Source organism: Myxocyprinus asiaticus, chromosome 11 (genome assembly GCF_019703515.2).
Source record: "Myxocyprinus asiaticus isolate MX2 ecotype Aquarium Trade chromosome 11, UBuf_Myxa_2, whole genome shotgun sequence".
Taxonomy (NCBI): Eukaryota; Metazoa; Chordata; class Actinopteri; order Cypriniformes; family Catostomidae; genus Myxocyprinus; species Myxocyprinus asiaticus.
In genome coordinates, this window is record NC_059354.1 from 34,334,663 (window position 1) to 34,353,783 (window position 19,121).

The 19,121-nt window shown below is 42.0% G+C and overlaps 2 protein-coding genes across 2 annotated transcripts in view; one reads left to right on the forward strand and one right to left on the reverse strand.

Annotated features, from left to right (window-relative positions):
• Positions 1-16,392, forward strand: part of LOC127448373 (uncharacterized) — a 50,925-nt gene extending 34,533 nt beyond the window's left edge. Inside the window, exon 3 of the transcript XR_007898514.1 lies at positions 16,160-16,392. The gene's annotated coding sequence lies outside the window, so the exon portion shown is untranslated. The remainder of the gene's footprint in view (positions 1-16,159) is intronic.
• Positions 16,393-17,536: 1,144 nt separating this feature from the next.
• Positions 17,537-18,227, reverse strand: LOC127448019 (ladderlectin-like; the record flags this gene model as incomplete). Its single annotated transcript, XM_051710291.1, has 3 exons — positions 17,537-17,607; positions 17,771-17,882; positions 18,111-18,227. Coding segments are annotated over 3 exons (300 nt in total), but the record flags the coding sequence as incomplete, so codon positions are not given.
• Positions 18,228-19,121: the final 894 nt, after the last annotated feature.

Sequence of the window (19,121 nt, forward strand, 5' to 3'; positions counted from 1 at the left end):
CCCTCTATCAGTTCGTTTAACCTCATAATCGAGATCTCCCACTCGTCGTGTGACCTCAAAGGGTCCTTGCCACTTGGCGAGTAATTTAGAGCTCGATGTGGGAAGTAATACAAGCACTTTATCTCCCGATGCAAATTCCCTTAGCTGAGTTCCCCTGTCATACAGTCGGTGCTGTCGTTCTTGAGCTTGGAGCAAATTCTCCTGTGTTAACTGCCCCAAAGTGTGGAGTTTTGCTCTAAGATCAAGAACGTACTGAATTTCATTTTTACTGTTTGAAAGTCCCTCCTCCCAGGCCTCTCGCAATACATCAAGCACACCGCGGGGGCGTCGCCCATACAGCAGCTCGAATGGGGAGAAGCCAGTGGAGGCTTGCGGGATCTCTCGTACTGCAAATAACAGGGGGTCGAGCCATTTATCCCAATTTCTAGCATCGTCGTGTATGAACATACGAACTTACGGTTTTATTAAATCGTTCCACCAGGCCATCCGTTTGAGGATGTACACGCTGGTGCGAATCGATCTAATGCTCAACAATTCGTACAGCTCGTGTAGTGTCCGTGACATAAACGTTGTGCCCTGATCGGTGAGGATTTCTAAGGAAGGCGTGCTTGAGGGTTTCGTCTCGCGACTGCTCCAAAGGGAAATCCCCCTCAGGGAATTCCCTGAGAAGGGGAGGGGTTGCAGCCTCTACCCCTCTCTTGTCATTATGACATCTAGCTGTCGAGGACGGCCCCGGCTCCACCTCCCCTGCCAGAGCATCGCACATTACACATCTCCCTAACTCCATACAGGACCCATCCGCGCAAATTCCCTTTAATAAAACTCTAAAATCAGGCCAATCAGTCCCCAAAATCAGCAGATGGGTGAGGCGGGAACTAACCGCGGCCTCCAATCTATGCTTTTCCCCCGGAATTTAATCGTCAGGGTCACCAACGGATACTTGTGAATATCCCCATGTACACATTTCAACTTCACCGTTTTAGTTGTGACCAATGCCTCGGGTTGAACCAGGCATTGGTGGATAGTGGTTTGATTACCACCAACGCTTGGTGAGTATCCCCCTTGACACTTACCGGTATCCAGTACGCTCCGGCCCGGTCGGGGGCAGCCTGTGGGAGGTCTGAGACCCGCACCACCGTCCCCAGTTCCATCAGAGGGCACTGATCTCGGAAGTTGCTCGGGTCTCCGCACCTCCAGCAGGCCGGCCCAGGCGCTACGCCCGCACTTGCGTCGGCGGGCGCCCCCCCCTGAGGGGGAGAGCGGTGGGGCATTGGAGTAGGGGTAGGTGTCGCCTCCCACTCCCGGGGAACTGGTCTCAGGGGCTGAAGTCCTCCTCGTCTGCGTGGGGCAGGAACAGGACCTGGAGAGAGAGCAGAATGAGAGGAGAGAGGGGAGGGGGAAGAAACAGAGGGAGGAGAGAAAATGTAGGAGGGCTCTTCCGCCCTCGGGATAGCCGCCATGTGGTCCTCCGCAAGTCGGACAGCTTCCTCCAACGACGCCGGGCAGTGGCACTGGACCCACTCCGCCGTCCCTTTTGGCACTCGATCTGTGAATTGCTCCAGTACCACCTGGTCGAAAATTCCATGAACGTCGCGGTCCCCCGCTAGCAGCCATCTTTGGCAGGCATCACGGAGCCGCTGGGCGAAGGCAAACGGACGGTCGGAGCTCTCCAACTTCAAGCTCCGGAAGAGTTGATGACTTTCCTCCGGAGTGCGACCAACCCATTGCAAGATGGCTCTTTTTAAATCTCCGTAGGCCAGGAGGCTCGTCACTGGCAGTTGTTGAGCCACGAGCTGGGCTTCCCCGGACAATAGTGGGATCAGTCGGGCCGCCCATTGGCCGAGCGGCCAGCCCCAGATCTCGGCGGTCCGCTCAAACAAATCCAGGAAGGCCTCAGGGTCGTCCGCCGCCCCCATTTTCTGTAATGCTGGCGGGGTAACGGCGTGGGAGTGTCCGGGGTCGTGGCTGAGGACGCCTCCTGGCTGAGGAGGCTCTGGATCGCCTGCCAGTCCTCGGCTTGAGTGTGCAGGAGCTCGACAAACCGGCGGTCTTGATCTTGTCGGAGCTCAAGAAGTGTCTGTTGGTGGCTCTGATGTAGGCTGGCGAGGGCTTGGAGGATCTCCGCCAACTGGGAGGACTCTACGGGACGACTTCCATCCATCTTCGACCCAAACTTCAATCCTGGGTTTCGGCACCAGTGTAAAGGAGGAGGCGAGAAGCAGCTTTCCTTGTTTAGGTAAGGATTTATTTTCTCCGTCTGTAGCACAATTACAGTCTCACAGTCTTTGCGTTATCCACTAAGTTAATCTCCAATCGCACACCGCTACACAAAATAAACTCTCATCATTTGTAATAATAACACTCTTTGTTTCATTCCGGTCTGTGGTGCCCAGGCTCTCTGTCTCCTATCTGCGGTGTGTCTCTATTTATGCCGCTCTCCCTGTGCTCACTGAAATTAGAGACAGGTGTTAGACATAATTTAGCTCAGGTGTAAGCACCCTTACCGCTTTCTCTCTCTCCGGAGAGATGCTTGACCACGCCCCCGCTGTCACACTATACTATCAGGTACTTGAACAGGTTAAAATTATAAGATATCTAGGGATATGGATGGATTCTAGGCTGACTTTTAAGATTCATGTTCAGAAAGTATTAGATAAGTGTAAAAAAAGTAATAATTTATTAAGATGTCTAGCAAGAATTGAATGGGGAGCTAGTCAAATATCTTTACAGCGAATATATAGTGCATTGTTCAGGTCAGTACTGGATTATGGATATATAATATATGGGTCTACATCATTAGCCTTGATGAGGAAAATTGAAACAGTACAGGCACAATCATTAAGAATATGTTGTGGTGCTTTTAGATCCTCTCCAATAACAGTGCTGCAAGTGGAGGTGGGAGAAATGCCCATGTGTATATGCAAGTTAAAATGAACAATGAATTATTGGATTAATATGAAAGGACATTCTGAGACACACCCAGTTAAGGAAATACTAAAAGAGTGCTGGGAGTATAGGAATAATAATATAAGAAGTTTTGGTTGGACAGAAAATAAAGAGGCTATGAATTTGGGAATTACAGAAATTTCAGTTATTCCAACATATACCTCCCTGGTTGATTCCCATGGCTCAAGTCGATCTCCATCTACAATATAAAGTTAAGAATGAAACATATACACCTAAGGAGGTTATTGTACAGCAGTATTTAGATCAGGAATACTCTTCAATGCTCCACATATTCACAGATGGTTCAAAGGATCCAACATCAGACAAATCAGCTGCAGCAGTATATATTAAGAGGTTCAAAGTCAGCATTCAAAAAAGGACAACTAATTATGTATCATTTTTTACAATATAATTAATAGCAATGTTATTAACTATGCAATGGGTGGAGGAAGTTCAGCCAATGAGGGCTGTTATTAGTTCAGACACTCAATCAGCTTTAAATAGCTTATTAAATGGGCAGTCTGAATCAAGACAAGATTTAGTATATGACAGACTTACACATCTGCTTAGAATTCAGAAACTGGGGATGGTCCTGAGATTTCTTTGGATACTAGCACATGTGGGAGTAAAAGGAAATGAAATAGTGGACAAACTGGCTAAACAGGCAATGGATCATATGGATGTTGAAGTTCATATACCACTCAGTAAAGAAGAGGTAAAAGGAAGAATTAGAGAACTTATGAATATAAAGTGGCAAGAAATGTGGGACAAGGAAAAAAAGGGAAGACACCTATACAATATCCAAAAACAAGTTGGAAAAAGGAGAATAGGTCTCAATAATAGGAGAGAAGATACAATTATCACTAGGCTCCGAACAGGACATTCTGGCTTAAATCATTCACTGTTCAAAATAGGGAAACATCAAACAGGATTATGCTTGACATGTGGTGAAGCAGAGACTGTTGAACATGTATTATTACATTGTGTAATGTTTACAAGGAAAGAGAGGAGTTATTAAATAAATTGAGATTTATAGATTCAATCAATTTCTCCTTACCAAACCTATTGAATTGTGCCTCAGCACAGTCAAAAATACAAAGAGAAATACTTAATTATCTCAGGAAAACAGGATTGGAAAATAGGATTTAATTCCCCTTCTTATTAATGCTTCACAATCCAGTCCAGTTGGTGATGGTTATACACCATATGTTGGCTTGTTAACCGCCATTAAACAACACAAGAAGAAGAAGAAGAAGAAGAAGACTGAATACTGAATAAGAGGCATAGGTGATGCCAAGTTGTCTGGATACAGCAAGCACTGCTGACTGAGACAACAAAAGGACGTCAACATTTGAACTTTCTCACAATTAGCATCTCTTTTGAGGCACCACATCCCACTGAGCGAAGATTGCAAATTCACTCCTCGTTGCTCTTCCACATCTGTACCATTCTCTCTCTTGTGTTCCACAAGGGTCAGTTCTTGGACCACTTTTATTTTCATTGTATACGCTGCTGTTGGGCACTGATGGGCAAAATAGCGAAGCTATTAGCTTAACTACATTTTTGAGTAGCGAGGTGGTAGCTTTGCTAGTTTTTAAATCCAGTAGCTTTTCAGTAGCGAAGCTATATTTTGGATCATGCGTGTACCTAGTGTAACTATCACCAGTTTTGAATCAGAACTAAAGAGGTCAGACTCACAAATGAATCACTCATCTGAGTCGATTCTTTACAATTAATTGGTCACACATGATAGCAAAGTGGTCTGAATCGATTCGTGATTCAATCTGAATGACTCGGAAAGCTCACGTGCACACTGCTGAATCATCTGGTGCACGCTCTCACTTGCTAAAACGTTCACAAAATATTTTAAAATATGGAAAATAAAGATAATGCTGTTTGCAGTGGATCTACAATCAATGGAAACGAAACCTGCAAATGCATCCTATCGTTTACCAGTGATGAAGATTGTCTTTATTAACTTTGCAGCTTGTGAACAGCACTGCAGGTAAAGTCACCAACAAAAGAGTATCAAAACATTTAGTAGCCTGCACGAAAACACATAAAATAGTACCATGGCATTACCATGTTTTTTGGACATGTACCATTACCTGAGGGCACCATGTTAAGACAATGGTATATGAATACGTTAATCATATTGGCTAGTATTGTACCATAGTAGTACCATGGTATTGTTTGAATTACCTGGAAGTACCATTTAAATTCAATTGTACAGTATATGAATAAGGTAATCACATATCAAATTGCAATGGTAGTACATGGTATTCTTTGAAATACTTTGAAGCAGCATGTAAATACAGAATAGAACATAAATATGGTAATTGTATCTCAAAGTACCATGGTATTACCATCTGATACCATCGGAAATCACATTTTTTTTTGCCCAAATGTGCTTACACACACACAAAGAATTTGGCCTCTGATCAGAAGCATCTAGTACATACAGAAATACAACAGCTAGACACAGAATTATAGGATAAGATGAATAGTATGAGTTTTTAAACAGGAATGTGCAAAGGAAATTATGTTCAAATGGACAAGGGTTTGTAGAGGTAGTAGTAAAATATAAAAAATAAAATGTAAAAATAGTGATTTTTCATTTTGAACACATGGGTTTGTATAGGTGGCATGTATAAATATAAATTTACATGTTTTTTTTACATGCACATACATTTCATATTGCATACTGTATTGCACTGTACTCTACCATGGCTTAGATAGCTCAAGTACTGCTCATGCTCACCGGTAAAAAAGCGTTCACTCAAATCCCGCTCCGACATTAAATTTCTCTGTTGTATACTTGGTTCCAAGCACGTACACAAGGGGTAGCTACAGTGGCCCGAGCAACTGCCCCTTTGCCCACATGGGCTGAGGTGCCCCTCTGGGTAAAATGTAGACTATAGGCCAACATTTATTAAATTATCAAATGCTTAGTAATGTACAAATCTAAAATTATGTCATTGTATTTGTGAGAAATATAGATTTGCTCTCAGTTTCAGGCCTAATTTTTTATGTTGGGCCTCCATTGTCACTAGTCTTTACTGACACGTAGCACTTGTTTTTCTGTTCCTTCTGCTCTCCTTATCTGAAGCTCAAGGATTTCTTAAGTTCGTCTTTTAGTACAAACTGGTATAAACTGGTATTCTGATAGTGGAGAGCGCCTCTTAGACTGGCACACAGATAGAGATGTCTGTTATTTGCGCATGATGATTTTCCTTGACGCACTTTTCTTGTATAAATATGTTTGATTGTCAATAAACCTTTGAAGACGCTTTGATATTAATTTTGTGTCAGAGTCTCTTCCCTTGCAAGCAAATTCCTGAGCGAGAGGACATTGGAGAGTGCTGGGGGCGAAAGGTCGAACTACATAGATTATAGGAGAAATAATCGAACAGTATTTTTGTTATAGTATATATTCTCTATATATTCTCGCTGTTTATTTTAGACTGGTTTACAATGGCTGTTATATAATCAGGTCTACCAGACCTTCCTTATCATTTGTAATCAGTCAAATATTTCTCTGTTAGCACTACACATGTCCTTGAACATCTTCAAATAATGCCATAACATTTGTTTTCAGTTCTAATTATCTTTATTTACTTTAAACAAGTCATCAAACATACCTCTACATGTGATGAAACATATATGCGTTGGCACGGAAACTCGCATATGCGCAAATTTGCGCTTTTCAGTTTAAACTGGACCTGAGTGATACAACCGACCCAGAAAACCACAATCTTTTCAACTTTAAAGTTTGTTCGAGTCATTTATGGAAATAATGAAAACATGGACTGGTACCAGGTAAAAGTGAAATTCATAATTGTTTTTCAGTTGTCTCCACGGAATGATTGGAGGACAGGGATGGGGAGTAACAGAATACGTGTAACGGGAATACGTATTTAAAATACAAAATATAAGTAACTGTATTCCACTACAGTAACAATTTAAATAATTGGTAATTAGAATACAGGTACATTCCAAAAGTATTTTGATTACTGAAGAGATTACTTTGCATTTTATTGTCATTTGTTTCATTTAATATTTAGTCCTTTCAGATGGAAAACATTTATACATATAAATGATGCGATCCAAAGTGCATTTGAACAGCGGTGAAACACTTTCTTATGAAGTTTTACATTTATACGAGCAGGCAGAGAAGTAAGTTTGAAGTAAGTTTGGAGCAGAAGAAATAGAAATAAACACTGTAAATTGTCAGCTTTACGCTAAGCTAAAATGCTATTTCTAGCTATTTTACATGCACATGTTACCAGGCATGATCATATTTTTTATCAAGAAAATTCACGTTGGATCATAATTTCTTTTTTTCTAGTAAGACCTTTGATATTAGGACAAAAATCGTAATCTTGATAATAATTTTTGTATTGTTTTCCTGTAAAAATATCTAAAAATCCTTAAAACAAGATCAATTAGATTAATCTTGTTTTAGAAACAACACTGCATAAGATATTTAGGTTTTCCAGAGAATGTATTTTTAATGTGTATTTTGTCTTACTGTACTGGCAGAGTTCCCTATCTGTCACTCACTCGACGTTGTGTCGATGTAGTGACACTAGGGGTCACTCTTGGGAGCCCGAAACACCTCTGGTCTTTGATAAAAGGCCAATGAAAATTAGTGAGTGGTATTTGCATGCCACTCCCCCAGACATACAGGTATAAAAGGAGCTGGTATGCAACCACTCATTCAAATTTTCTCTTCGGAGCTGAACGGTCATGTTCACTGAGCTGAATTCTCACAACTGTTCATTCACCTCTGCTGGATCTGACGGCACATTCAGCGGCTTTTCCCTCCTCTGCACTGGTGCGCTGCAGAGAACACCCTGGGTTCTTCGGCAAATTTTTTTTTCCTGAAATAGTATATTTCTCTAAAAGAGCGGCACACACGGAACATCTTTTTAAAGACGCATCTTTTTAAAGATGCCTTTCCTTGTGTGTTATTCCTGGTTGTGGTCGTTACCTCTCAACTTCAGACGGTCACGATCGCTGTCTTTCGTGTCTGGGCGCGACCCACACGGAGGCTGCGTTCGTGGATGGTTCATGTTCTCACTGCGAGAACATGACCATGGCAACGTTGTGGTCGCGGCTTGACTTTCTTCAATCTTGGACCTGCGAGTACTGAACTGGGCTTTACACAGACTCCCGTTCAAAATGCTGACGCAAAAACACATTCTGGTGAGCGTCCGGCATCAAGATTGGTTTGCGGCGGTAGACCTGAAGGACAGGGACTTGGTGCTCTGGCACCTCAGCCGATTAGGGCTTCGGGTCAACTGGGAAAAGAGCTAGCTCCTCCCGGTTCAGAGCATCTCTTTTCTCAGTTTGGAGTTCGACTCAGTCTCTTTGACAGCGTGCCTCACGAACGAGCGCGCACAGTCGGTGCTGGCCTGTTTGAAGGCGTTCAAACAGAAAACAGTGGTTCCACTGAAAATCTTTCAGAGGCTCCTGGGGCATATGGCACCCTCAGCGTTGGCCACCCCACTCGGGTTGATGCATATGAGACCACTTCAGCACTGGCTTCAGACTCGAGTCCCAAGATGGGCATGGCGCCGTGGGACACATCGCGTGGTCATCACACCGGTCTGTCACCGTCTCTTCAGCCCTTGGACCGACCTCTCATTTCTATGGGCAGGTGTGCCCCTAGAGCAGGTCTCCAGGCATGTCGTGGTCACGACAGATGCCTCCAAAATGGGCTGGGGCGCTGTTTGCAATGGGCATGCAGCTGCCAGCTTATGGATGGGCCCATGGCTGCGTTGGCACATCAACTGCCTCGAGTTGTTGGCAATTCTGCTCGCCCTGCGGAGGTTCCAGCCATTGATCCAGGGCAAGCACATGTTAGTTCGGACAGACAACACGGCAATGGTAGCATATGTCAACCGCCAAGGTGGTCTGCGCTCTCGTTGTTTGTCACAACTCGCCCGCCATCTCATCCTCTGGAGTCGGCAGCACTTCAAGTTGCTGCGAGCCACACACATCCCAGGTGACCTCAACACTACAGCAGATGCGCTGTCACAGCAGGTTACCCTCAGGGGAGAGTGGAGACTCCACCCTCCGGTGGTCCAGCTGATTTAAACCTGTTCGCCTCCCAAGAATCCTCCCACTGCCCGCTCTTGTACGCCCTGACCGAGGCACCCCTTGGCATAGACGCGCTGGCACACAGCTGGCCTCCTGGCCTAAGCAAATATGCTTTTCCCCCAGTGAGCCTACTTGCACAGACTCTGTGCAAGGTCAGGGAGGACGAGGAGCAGGTTGTCCTGGTAGAACCCTACTGGCCCACCCAGACATGTTTCTCGGACCTCAAGCTCCTCGCAACAGCGCCCCCCCCCCCCCCGGTGAATTCCCCTGAGGAAGTACCTTCTTTCTCAGGGACGGGGCACCATCTGGCACCCGCGACCAGACCTCTGGACTCTCCATGTCTGGCCCCTGGATGGGACGCGGTGGTAGACATAATCACTCAGGCTAGGGCCCCCTCTACGAGGCGCCTGAATGGCTTTAAGTGGCGTCTATTCGCTAAGTGGTGTTCTTCCCGACGTGAAGACCCCAGAGATGCGCAGTCGGATTGGTGCTTTCCTTCCTGCAGGAGAGGTTGGAAGGGCGGCTGTCCTCTTCCACCTTGAAGGTGTACGTTGCTGCTAAAAAACAAGTGTTAAAAGTCGCATCGCTAGACACTGGCGAAATGACAGAAGGGTGCCCAACATCGAGATGTCATTTTTAGCCATTTTACCTAGGGCTCTGTGTAAGCTTTGCCAGGGTAACAGACTCTGTTTCTAGGGGTGGAGCTGGATTCGCGAGCGATGCAGGCACAACTGTCTCCAGTTCACGTTCTGTCATTTTGCCAGTGTCTAGTGATGTTCACAGTGGGGTGCGTTCTCCCTGCAATAACATTTCATATGCTTTTGGGGCTCATGATCGCGGCTTCCGCTGTCATTCCCTCGGGCATGTTCCATGCGAGACCTTTTCAGTGCTGAATGAACTCCACAAAGGGACTTCAACCACTGATGCATACGTTCCATGGAAACTGACCCATTTTTTGATGTCGGGCATTCCGCAAAGTTATAATGACAGACACCTCCTCCACAGGTTGGGGCGCTTTATACAAAGGTCATCCAGCCTAAGGAGTTTGGATAGGCCAGTGGCAATATTGGCACATAAACTGTCTGGAGATGTTCATGGTGCTGCTGGCGTTAAAGATTTTCCTCTCGGACATTCAGGGCAGCCATGTCCTCATCCAGTCAGACAACAGGACGGTGTTGTCCTTCATCAATCGGCAGGGAGGTGTGCATTCTTATGCTATGCTGAGACTGGCATGTCGCATTCTTCTGTGGGCACGGGACTCTAAAAGCCGTGCATGTCATGGGTCGGTTGAAATTGGGGGCTGATCTCCTGTCCAGACAGGGCTTAATGTCCGGAGAGTGAACATTACATACTCAGATTATGGAACAAATCTGGAGAAGGTTCTGCAGAGCAGAAATGGACCTGTTCGCTTTAAGCGAGATGTCACACTGCCCCCTCTGGTTTCCCCTCTTGCCCCCAGCACCGCTGGGCATTGACACGTTGGCGCATCATTTCCACCGATCAGTCTGCTGCACGCAGTTCTGCAGAGAGTTCGGGAGGATCGGGTTCGGCTTCTAGTAGTGGCACTGTTTTGGCCATCTCAAGTATGGTTTTGGGCTCTGGTCTCTCTCTTGGAGAAAGTGCCATGGGAGATTCCAGTCAGAACAGATATGTTGTCTCAGGCTCGGAGCAGCATTTGGCACCCCCCGGCCAGACTTGTGGAAGTTATGGGTATGGCTCCTCAACGGGGCGCTGTTATGAATGATGGGTTATCCCCCGCTGTGGTTGATACCATTTTGAATGCTAGAGCTCCGCTTTATACATTTAAGTGGTGTATTTTTGCTTCTTGGTGTACAGTGCGAGGTGAAAATCAGGTTCACTGCCCTGTCGGTACAGTGCTGGATTTTTTTTAGCAAGAGCGTTTTGGGGCCGGGGTTGCCCCTGCAATGCTTAAAGTCTATGTTGCTGCTGGAGCGGCTGAGCATGTGCTTATCAATGGAGTCTCTGTCGGTAGACATTCTCTTGTCTCTCGTGTTATGCGCTGGGTACGCAGGCTTAGAACTTTTCGTCCCGCCTACATTCCCTTATGGGATTTATCTGTTGTTTTAGAGGCATTCTTGGGTTCTCTGTTTGAGCCATTGGCAACAGTTGCTGATAGGTTTCTGACTTTTAAAATGGCCCTGCTAGTAGCATTTGCATCATTTAAAAGGGTTGGTGATTTGTATGCCCTGTCGATCAATCCCTTATGTATGGATTTTGCGCCTGGGTGTTCAAGAGTGGTGTTAAGACCTCGTTTGGGCTATTTGCCCAAGGGCGTTTCTACATGATTTAACTCGCAGACTATTAATTTTCAGGCTTTCTATCCTCCACCATTTGAGTCAGAGGAGCATGAAAGATTGCATATGCTTTTGCCCAGTTCGGGCACTGTGAGTTTATGTTGACCGTTCTAGCCAGTGGCGTAAATCAGAGCAGTTGTTTGTGTGCTTTGGTGGCCACAAGAGGGGTGTTTTGTGTCCAAGCAAAGACTGTCTCATTGGCTTATTGATGCAATTTCAAGTGCTTACGAAGTGCAGTTTACCTTTGTCTTTGCGTATTTGAGTCCATTCTATGAGGAGCATGAAATCCTCATGGGCTTTGGCTAGAGGTGCGTCTTTGGAGGACATTTATATGGCAGCAGGGTGGTCCTCTCCGCATACATTTGTTAGATTTTATAATCTGGAAGAGGGTTTGACTCCTGTTTCCCAGGTTCTCTCTGTTGGAACAGGAGTAAACTCATAATTCTCTCTGTTTTATCCAGACACTTTAGCTCATTTGTGCACCGCTATATGCTTGCCACACGGGCATAGACAGCTACTGTTTTTATGGTGTGAATGTATGTCATTCCCAATGCGATTATGCAGCTCGAGTTCCTACGAAAGGGAACGTCTTGGTTACGTGAAGCATAACTCTGGTTCCGTGAGTGGGAATGAGATGCTGCGTAAACTGGCCATACTCTCTAGCAGCTGCATAGGCTCGTGCCTTCCTGCAGAAAATCTGTCTCGATGGTGCGAAAGAGTGCGCCTTTATGGAGCCCATGACGTAGCTCCTTAGGGGCGTCACTAAAGCGCCATCAGCCAATAAATTGGCGTGATTGTAGAAGGGCCAGGCTTCAGACCACGTGACACTCAGGGCGTGTCCCAATGCGATTACGCAGCATCTCGTTTCCACTCAGGGACCAGGGTTATCCTTCACGTAACCAAGACGTTTTATTCAAGTCAAAAAATCTTATTTAATATCACTGAATCATCCCTAATATTAGGTTGCATCAACAAAACAAAATGTTGCTGTTGGATCAAGTAGAATTACAGCAGCTCCGTAAGGTAACAACTGACAATTGATTTACATTTGATTAAGTTCTGAATACTGTAAAAGCCTCAGCCAAATACATACATGTATTGTCTTTCTCTATAGCATGAGACCTTCAAAGACATTAATGCACCTTAAGAGTAATATACTATGAGTCATCAACAATAATTTTCATCTGTGTTATCTTTTGTTAGATGACCCATCTGAGGTGGAAAATACCAGGCTGCCTTTGAACTTACTTCCCTAGTCAGGATACTCATACAGGTTTTATTGAGGGTTGTAGTTCTGGCAGGAACATTGTATTGTTAAATGTTATTTAATGCTGGTCTGGCCTCTCAGCTGTCCAATATATGGATAGCTTGGTCACTTCGATGGATGCAGAAAATAATTTGACTGCGTGAAATGGCCATATCTTTTTTACTCCTGGGTGGAAAATCTGTTAGCTTGATCAAACTGTTGTAAAATAATCCCCTTACTGCTGTGCTAACCAATGGTCTAGCGTCTGTTAATTTTAGTATTATAAGAGGGACGCACCAGGGTTGCCACCACTCCTGCCTGTTCTGGCAATAGAGCCTTTAGCCTAAGCAATCATTTGTGACAGTGGCATACATGGTTTGACTTCAGCCACCAAGGAACAGAAAGTTCTAAGTTCTGATTCTACAGACAAGGGATTCTACAGACAAGTGAAATAACTAACGTATATTTATCAAAATATCAAGACAGCAAGCCATAAATCTCAAAACTGATCCATTTAACATCACTGGTAATTTTGGTAACAGAGCAAAACAGTGTCTTGACAAACAAGAATCAAGAAGATGGGTCAACATTCCCCACTCTTGAGACATTTCCATCATCTCTGTACATGAATACTACCTTCTCTCTCTCATTCTAGATTTTAGACTTTCCACTGGCACATGAAATGTTGACAAAAAGCAGTTATGGCATGATGAAATGAGGCAGAGAGAGGAAAGTGTTTTTTTTTTTTTTTTTCACAGTGAATTACACCATGTGAATGTGAGGTCCGGGCTTGACAACTATTGTCCATTCTAATGAGTGAAGAGAATGATTATAAAGAGTGCACTACTTTACTCCAGACACCAGTCAGAGGGTAATTCAGTCATTACATTATAACATAGCAACTCTTGCAAGATGTCCATGTACCCATCTTCATTAAAAACTTATTTTGAAGTTTTCCCCCGGACTCCATTTCCCAGGATTCACTGCCCTAATCACTCCTATCTGTTCATCATCATCTGCACCTGCCTTCTATTCCCTCGTTTGTTTCTCAGTGTATAAATACCCTCTAGTTTTGTTAAGTCTTTGTCAGTTCTTGAAGTGCTATGTTGTGAAATGTTTCATTATGAGGCGTTATGTTAAGCTTAGTTTGAATGTTAAGGTTTAGTGATTGTTCCAGCGTTTGTTCCACTGCAATGTTTATAATTAAAAAGACTAAAAGAATCTACTCCTGCGTCACCTCTCTTCCTCTCCAAGACACTATTTAAATATTGTGTTATTTGTATATTGTATCATGAGTACAAATTGCTTATTGTGTAGTTGTGAAGTGATTATACTTACACTACATTGTATGTTGTATATATTGTGATCAAATATCTGTCACTAACAGGGGCCCTTACTGGAGAGGGGCCCACAGGCTATATTGATATCCCATGGTATTATCATGAAAACGTTTTATATAGTAATAGCATGCTTCATCTTACCTGCCTTGTCTCATTCTGTGTCAGTGGCCCCCTGCCCCTCAATGAAAATGAAGCCAGCGCACGGTGCTGGTACATGTAATGTAGGCTACTTATAGTCCATTAATGAATCTATTGAAATGTAGTCAAAATAGGACTTTCAAAAGGGAAAGGAGCGGAGAAAGAGTGAGTGGTAGCAGACAACAATTCATGAATTTCTTATAGAAGAAAACAGGGTCCACAATTAACACTCGACATGCGCTAAGTGCGAGAAAAAATTTAGGAAAAAATGCAGTTTCTCTTTAATTTCAGTGTTTCACCAGACTATTAGAGTGCAAAAAACCGTGCTGTGTGGCAGGTGCTATTTACACCTAAATAGTCACTCCGATAAAGCCGCAAAATAGCTTCTCCTCAGAAATGAAAATAATTGTAACATTTTTAGTTTTAATTTTTCATTAATGTGTAAAACACAAAATATACATTTTACAATGAACTTAGAGTTACATAAAGTAAATTAAAAATTGTGAGTTTTTTTAAACTTCTTTAGTTTACAAATCCATAAAATTAAGATTTTAAATACTACTATAGCAATCAAGTACAGAACGGAGGTTGTGGGGAATACCCATAAGCCCTTGCTTGAATAATTTAAGCATGTTTGTTTGGTCAAAATAACTTATGTGGGCATTTATTTAGTTGTTATTAAGAATTCATAGAGATCTTAGCTTTTTTCAGTATTATTGATGTTGATTTACTGTAAATGGCTGTTTCGTGTAAAGCCACGATTAGTGATTAGTGTTCCATTAGTGGTCAACTTGGATCCTGTTCAATCCATGTAATTTTTCCTTGTGCATGTAAATATGCATAGCTGAAGTGCAGCTTTGAAGTGCAGGGAATCAAGTTTAATACCTGACCTCAGTTATTATTTTCTTTAGAGCCAAGTAAATTAAGTAGAAACGGTGATATACATTTTTAGTTGAAATAACTTGCTATTAGTTGCTAAATCTTATTGGTGGGTCAAACATGTTTAAGTAAATAAAGTTGAATGAACTGATACATTTGTGTATATCTAACAAAGGTTTTCTACTTGTGCTAACATAAAATGAATTTACTTAAAAAGCGTGATGCAAAAATTAAAGGAATGTTCCGGGTTCAATACAAGTTAAGCTCAATCGACAGCATTTGTTACATAATGTTGATTAAACAAGGGCGTAGATTTGGCTTGAATATTGGGGGGTTACAGTGAGAAGAATATACATGTTTCCATTGTTCATGGTATAAATATTGGGGGGGTTGTACTTGCTTGTTTTTATTATTGGGGGATTCCCCCATGGAATCTACTCCTCTGTGGTTACCACAAAAATTTATTTCAACTCATTCCTCCTTTTCTTTAAAAAAAAAAAAAAAAAACAAAGGCAAAAATTGAGGTTACAGAGAGGCACTTACAATGGAAGTGAATGGGGACAATGAAAGTAAATGTGGCCAATTTTTTGAGGGTTTAAACAGAAATGTGAATCTTATAATTTTATAAAGACACTTTCATTAATTCTTCTGTTAAAACTTAAATTATTTGAGCTGTAAAGTTGTTTGAATTGTCATTTTTAACAGTGGTTTTAGGGTTTGTTGACATTACATCGTCATGGTAACAAAGTTTTTACAAAAAAGGTTAGTAAGCAATTTTATCACACTAAAATCACATTTACACACATATCCTTGTGGCTATACTTTTGAAAGAGTGAGTATTTTAAAGTTCAAAAATTGGCCCCCATTCACTTCTATTGTAAGTGCCTCACTGGAATGTGTACAGGCCCAGGGGCACTATGGAGTCTTAATCTGTACTAATTTAAACCTAACAACCTGATTTTGTGAAATGTTTGTGTTATGTCCCGTCAAGAGGAAAGAATGTAACATTAACTTGGCAGACAAATGTTTCATCTTGATTTATTTTGTTTTACATTAAAAAGAAAGGAAGCAAAACTTCAGAGATGAGTAAATGAAAATAAAGGGAATTATATTTCCTGATAAAGAAAATAAAATGAACCTAAATACAAAGAAACTTCCCTAACTCGCTATCTACTCTAATTCAAACACAGGGGGGAAATAATTACAGAGGTGAGAGAAAATGGCCCTCATCTCCTTCAGCTTCCTACCTACTACAGTTGATGTACCACAGTCCCCACTCCACTTCATCTCTGCATACACATACTGCCTTATCTGTCTAAATGTCTTATCTATCTACAGTATCTTATCTAAACTTCTGACTTTCCACTAGCACATGAAATGTTGACACACAGCAGTAGGCTACAATAGAAATAAACATGGTCAGATGCACTATAGCCTGCATCATTTTCCATGGTGTGGGGTGAAATATTAGGGTTCAAAACACTGTTACTATGAATGCAAACTTTAATACAGTGAAAAATACACTCTATTAGCATGACATAAATATATATAAATAAATACAAATTTCCAACATTCTTTTGAATGTTCATGTACTAAAATAAAATATTTGATGCCATGAGTGTACCTTCATTTACTATTAGTATTAGTTTGAATGGCCATGGAAAATGAAGCAATGTGATAATTTTACATGGTCGCAAAAAGTAGTCCGTTAATTTAACGGATGAACTTTCAACTTTTGCTGACCCTTTATGCTTCGCAGAACTAATGTTTGCTTCTAAATCACTTTCACCTTTATTGGCAACTGACACATAAGTGCCAGCTTTACATGTCCTACATTCTGCTTCCCACGGATCTCGACCTGGACGAAAGCATGGGAATTTTTTTGTAAATCTTCTGTAATTTTGCACTTTTGTTTGGGCATTGTTTCCACTCAGCTGTCATTTGCTGCTACTGTCAAGCAACTGTTTGATGCCGAACACAACAGCCCTTCGTGCGTTCGTGGAACGATTGACAGGCAGGAATTTGGCCAATAGTTGCTGCAAGCCTCTTATAATCGACCAACTGATGTGCGAGAAAGCGGGACTTACAAAGAGGGGTTAAAGCAATGCAAATATGCGCGTGCACACACAATGAAGTATTAGACCAGATGCACATCACAATGCAACTCAAGCCGAATCCCAGACATTTTTGCAAACTTAGAAATCCTGGCATGATGCTTTGTTAAGGTCCAAAAAAGATGACATGTCCGGGAAAAAGACGACGTATAGTCACCCTATTTTATTATGAGATGTTGATATAATAAACAAACTTAGCTTGAGATCTTTTATCTATGCTTCAACATTGCATTTAATACATTTTGTGATTTAACTCCACAAGAAACAATGTTTGCTTTATCAAAGCTTTTATTGATTTAATTAGTGTTTCTGAGAATTTTGAGTTCAGAAGACATTCAAGATAAGTTTAATTTCAATGAAACATTTTTGTAGAGATGACAAGAATTTTTATTTTTTATTTTTTATTTTTTTTAAATGTATGCAGTTTATCTGGAGCAGATTGATTTCTTGTGATCAATCAAGGCCTTTAGCACAAATGAAGCCCATTGGGTATGAACAGGGTAGATCATTCCAACAGCGGTTAACTCTTGGTAGAATGTACATGAAATAATTTATAATGATAAGTATAGGTTTGTCTGAATAAAAATCTGACATCCAGACTAGGCATTTTATATTATTATTTGACATAGAATTATGGGATTGTGAATAAAAACTGACAGGATCCAAAAAAACAAACTGCATACTTACCGGTCCAGTTTATCTCCAAGCAGTTCTCGGGACCTCCCATGTTGTTAGGTTCTGCAGAGCACCAGTTGGTGTAGTCGAAGGTGGTCCCATCAATCCACAACCATTGTCCATCCTAATGAGTGAAGAGAATGGTTACAAAGAGTGTACCACTGTACTCAAAATCCATAAAAAGGGCAATTCATTCATTACTTTATAACTTGGTAACTCTTGCCTTGGTAAGTCCATGTACCCATCTTCATTAGAAACTTACAATATAAATTTCAAAACAGCCAGACCAACAAGTCTATTTAGGCCACACAACGTGCTATTTTGTCAACCTTTTAAAAGTAGAACAACTTACTTGTTCACCATCATGACCACCAATATAAGCACGTCCAGAAACAGACAGCAGGCTGAGCAGAAAATCATTTTCCGCTTTACTGTGCACCGATGCAAGATTTGCATCAAGGCTTTGACAGTTTTTCAAAAGAGATATTTTTTACAGTTAATGTAAAATCTCATGTTTTAGCATAAGTCACAGAAATTTATGAGTATTATTCAATAATTTCTAATCAACATTTCTGTTGTGGCTGTGGTAAATAAATGCACGCAACAGCATGTACATCGGTAAATTCAGAATTTAACCCCATTCTTGTATTGGTGGTGGATGACATTAGAGAAACAATGTGCTCCATTACCATCAACTTAATTTTTAAGAGGATTCATTAACAAAGGAAAAAGTGTGGAACGCAGTTACCTCGGCTGTTGGTGCAAATGGTAAATACACAAATATTTTTGGAAGTGCACCCTTTTTGTGAGAAAAGTACTCAACACTTTTTTTCTTGACTGGTGTTAGAAATCTCCATTCAATGGTTTTGCATAATGCCTATGCCATTAAGAGTAATCCAGCCAAACTGATTGATCACCTCTGTTCAATTCAGACTCCTCGTCCTCCCCCTTCCACTGAATGATGATGTTCAAAAGGAGCAGAGCTTGTTGTGTTGACTGTCACTACATGAAATAATTCTACAAGACTACAGTAGATTACACCAGCATCATCTGCAGCAGAAACTGCTGGTGTAAAAGCACAAGTGTTGTTTGCTGCTGAAAAAGTTGTCTTCACACACTACCTTGTGTGCGGTGTGCACGAACTCACTAATATCTTGCTGTAAACTGGAAATGAAACATGACACAACATTCCTGTAAACACCCAAATTCAAACCATAACCTGTACCAAGTTAGAGGGAAATTATATGAAAATGGTTAATAAAGGTGTCTAAACCCCAAATCCCAACCCTAGACCTAACCCTAAAATTAACCCAAAATCTAAATTTTGGTTGATTTAGGAATGTTGTTCCAGAACCAACAAGGA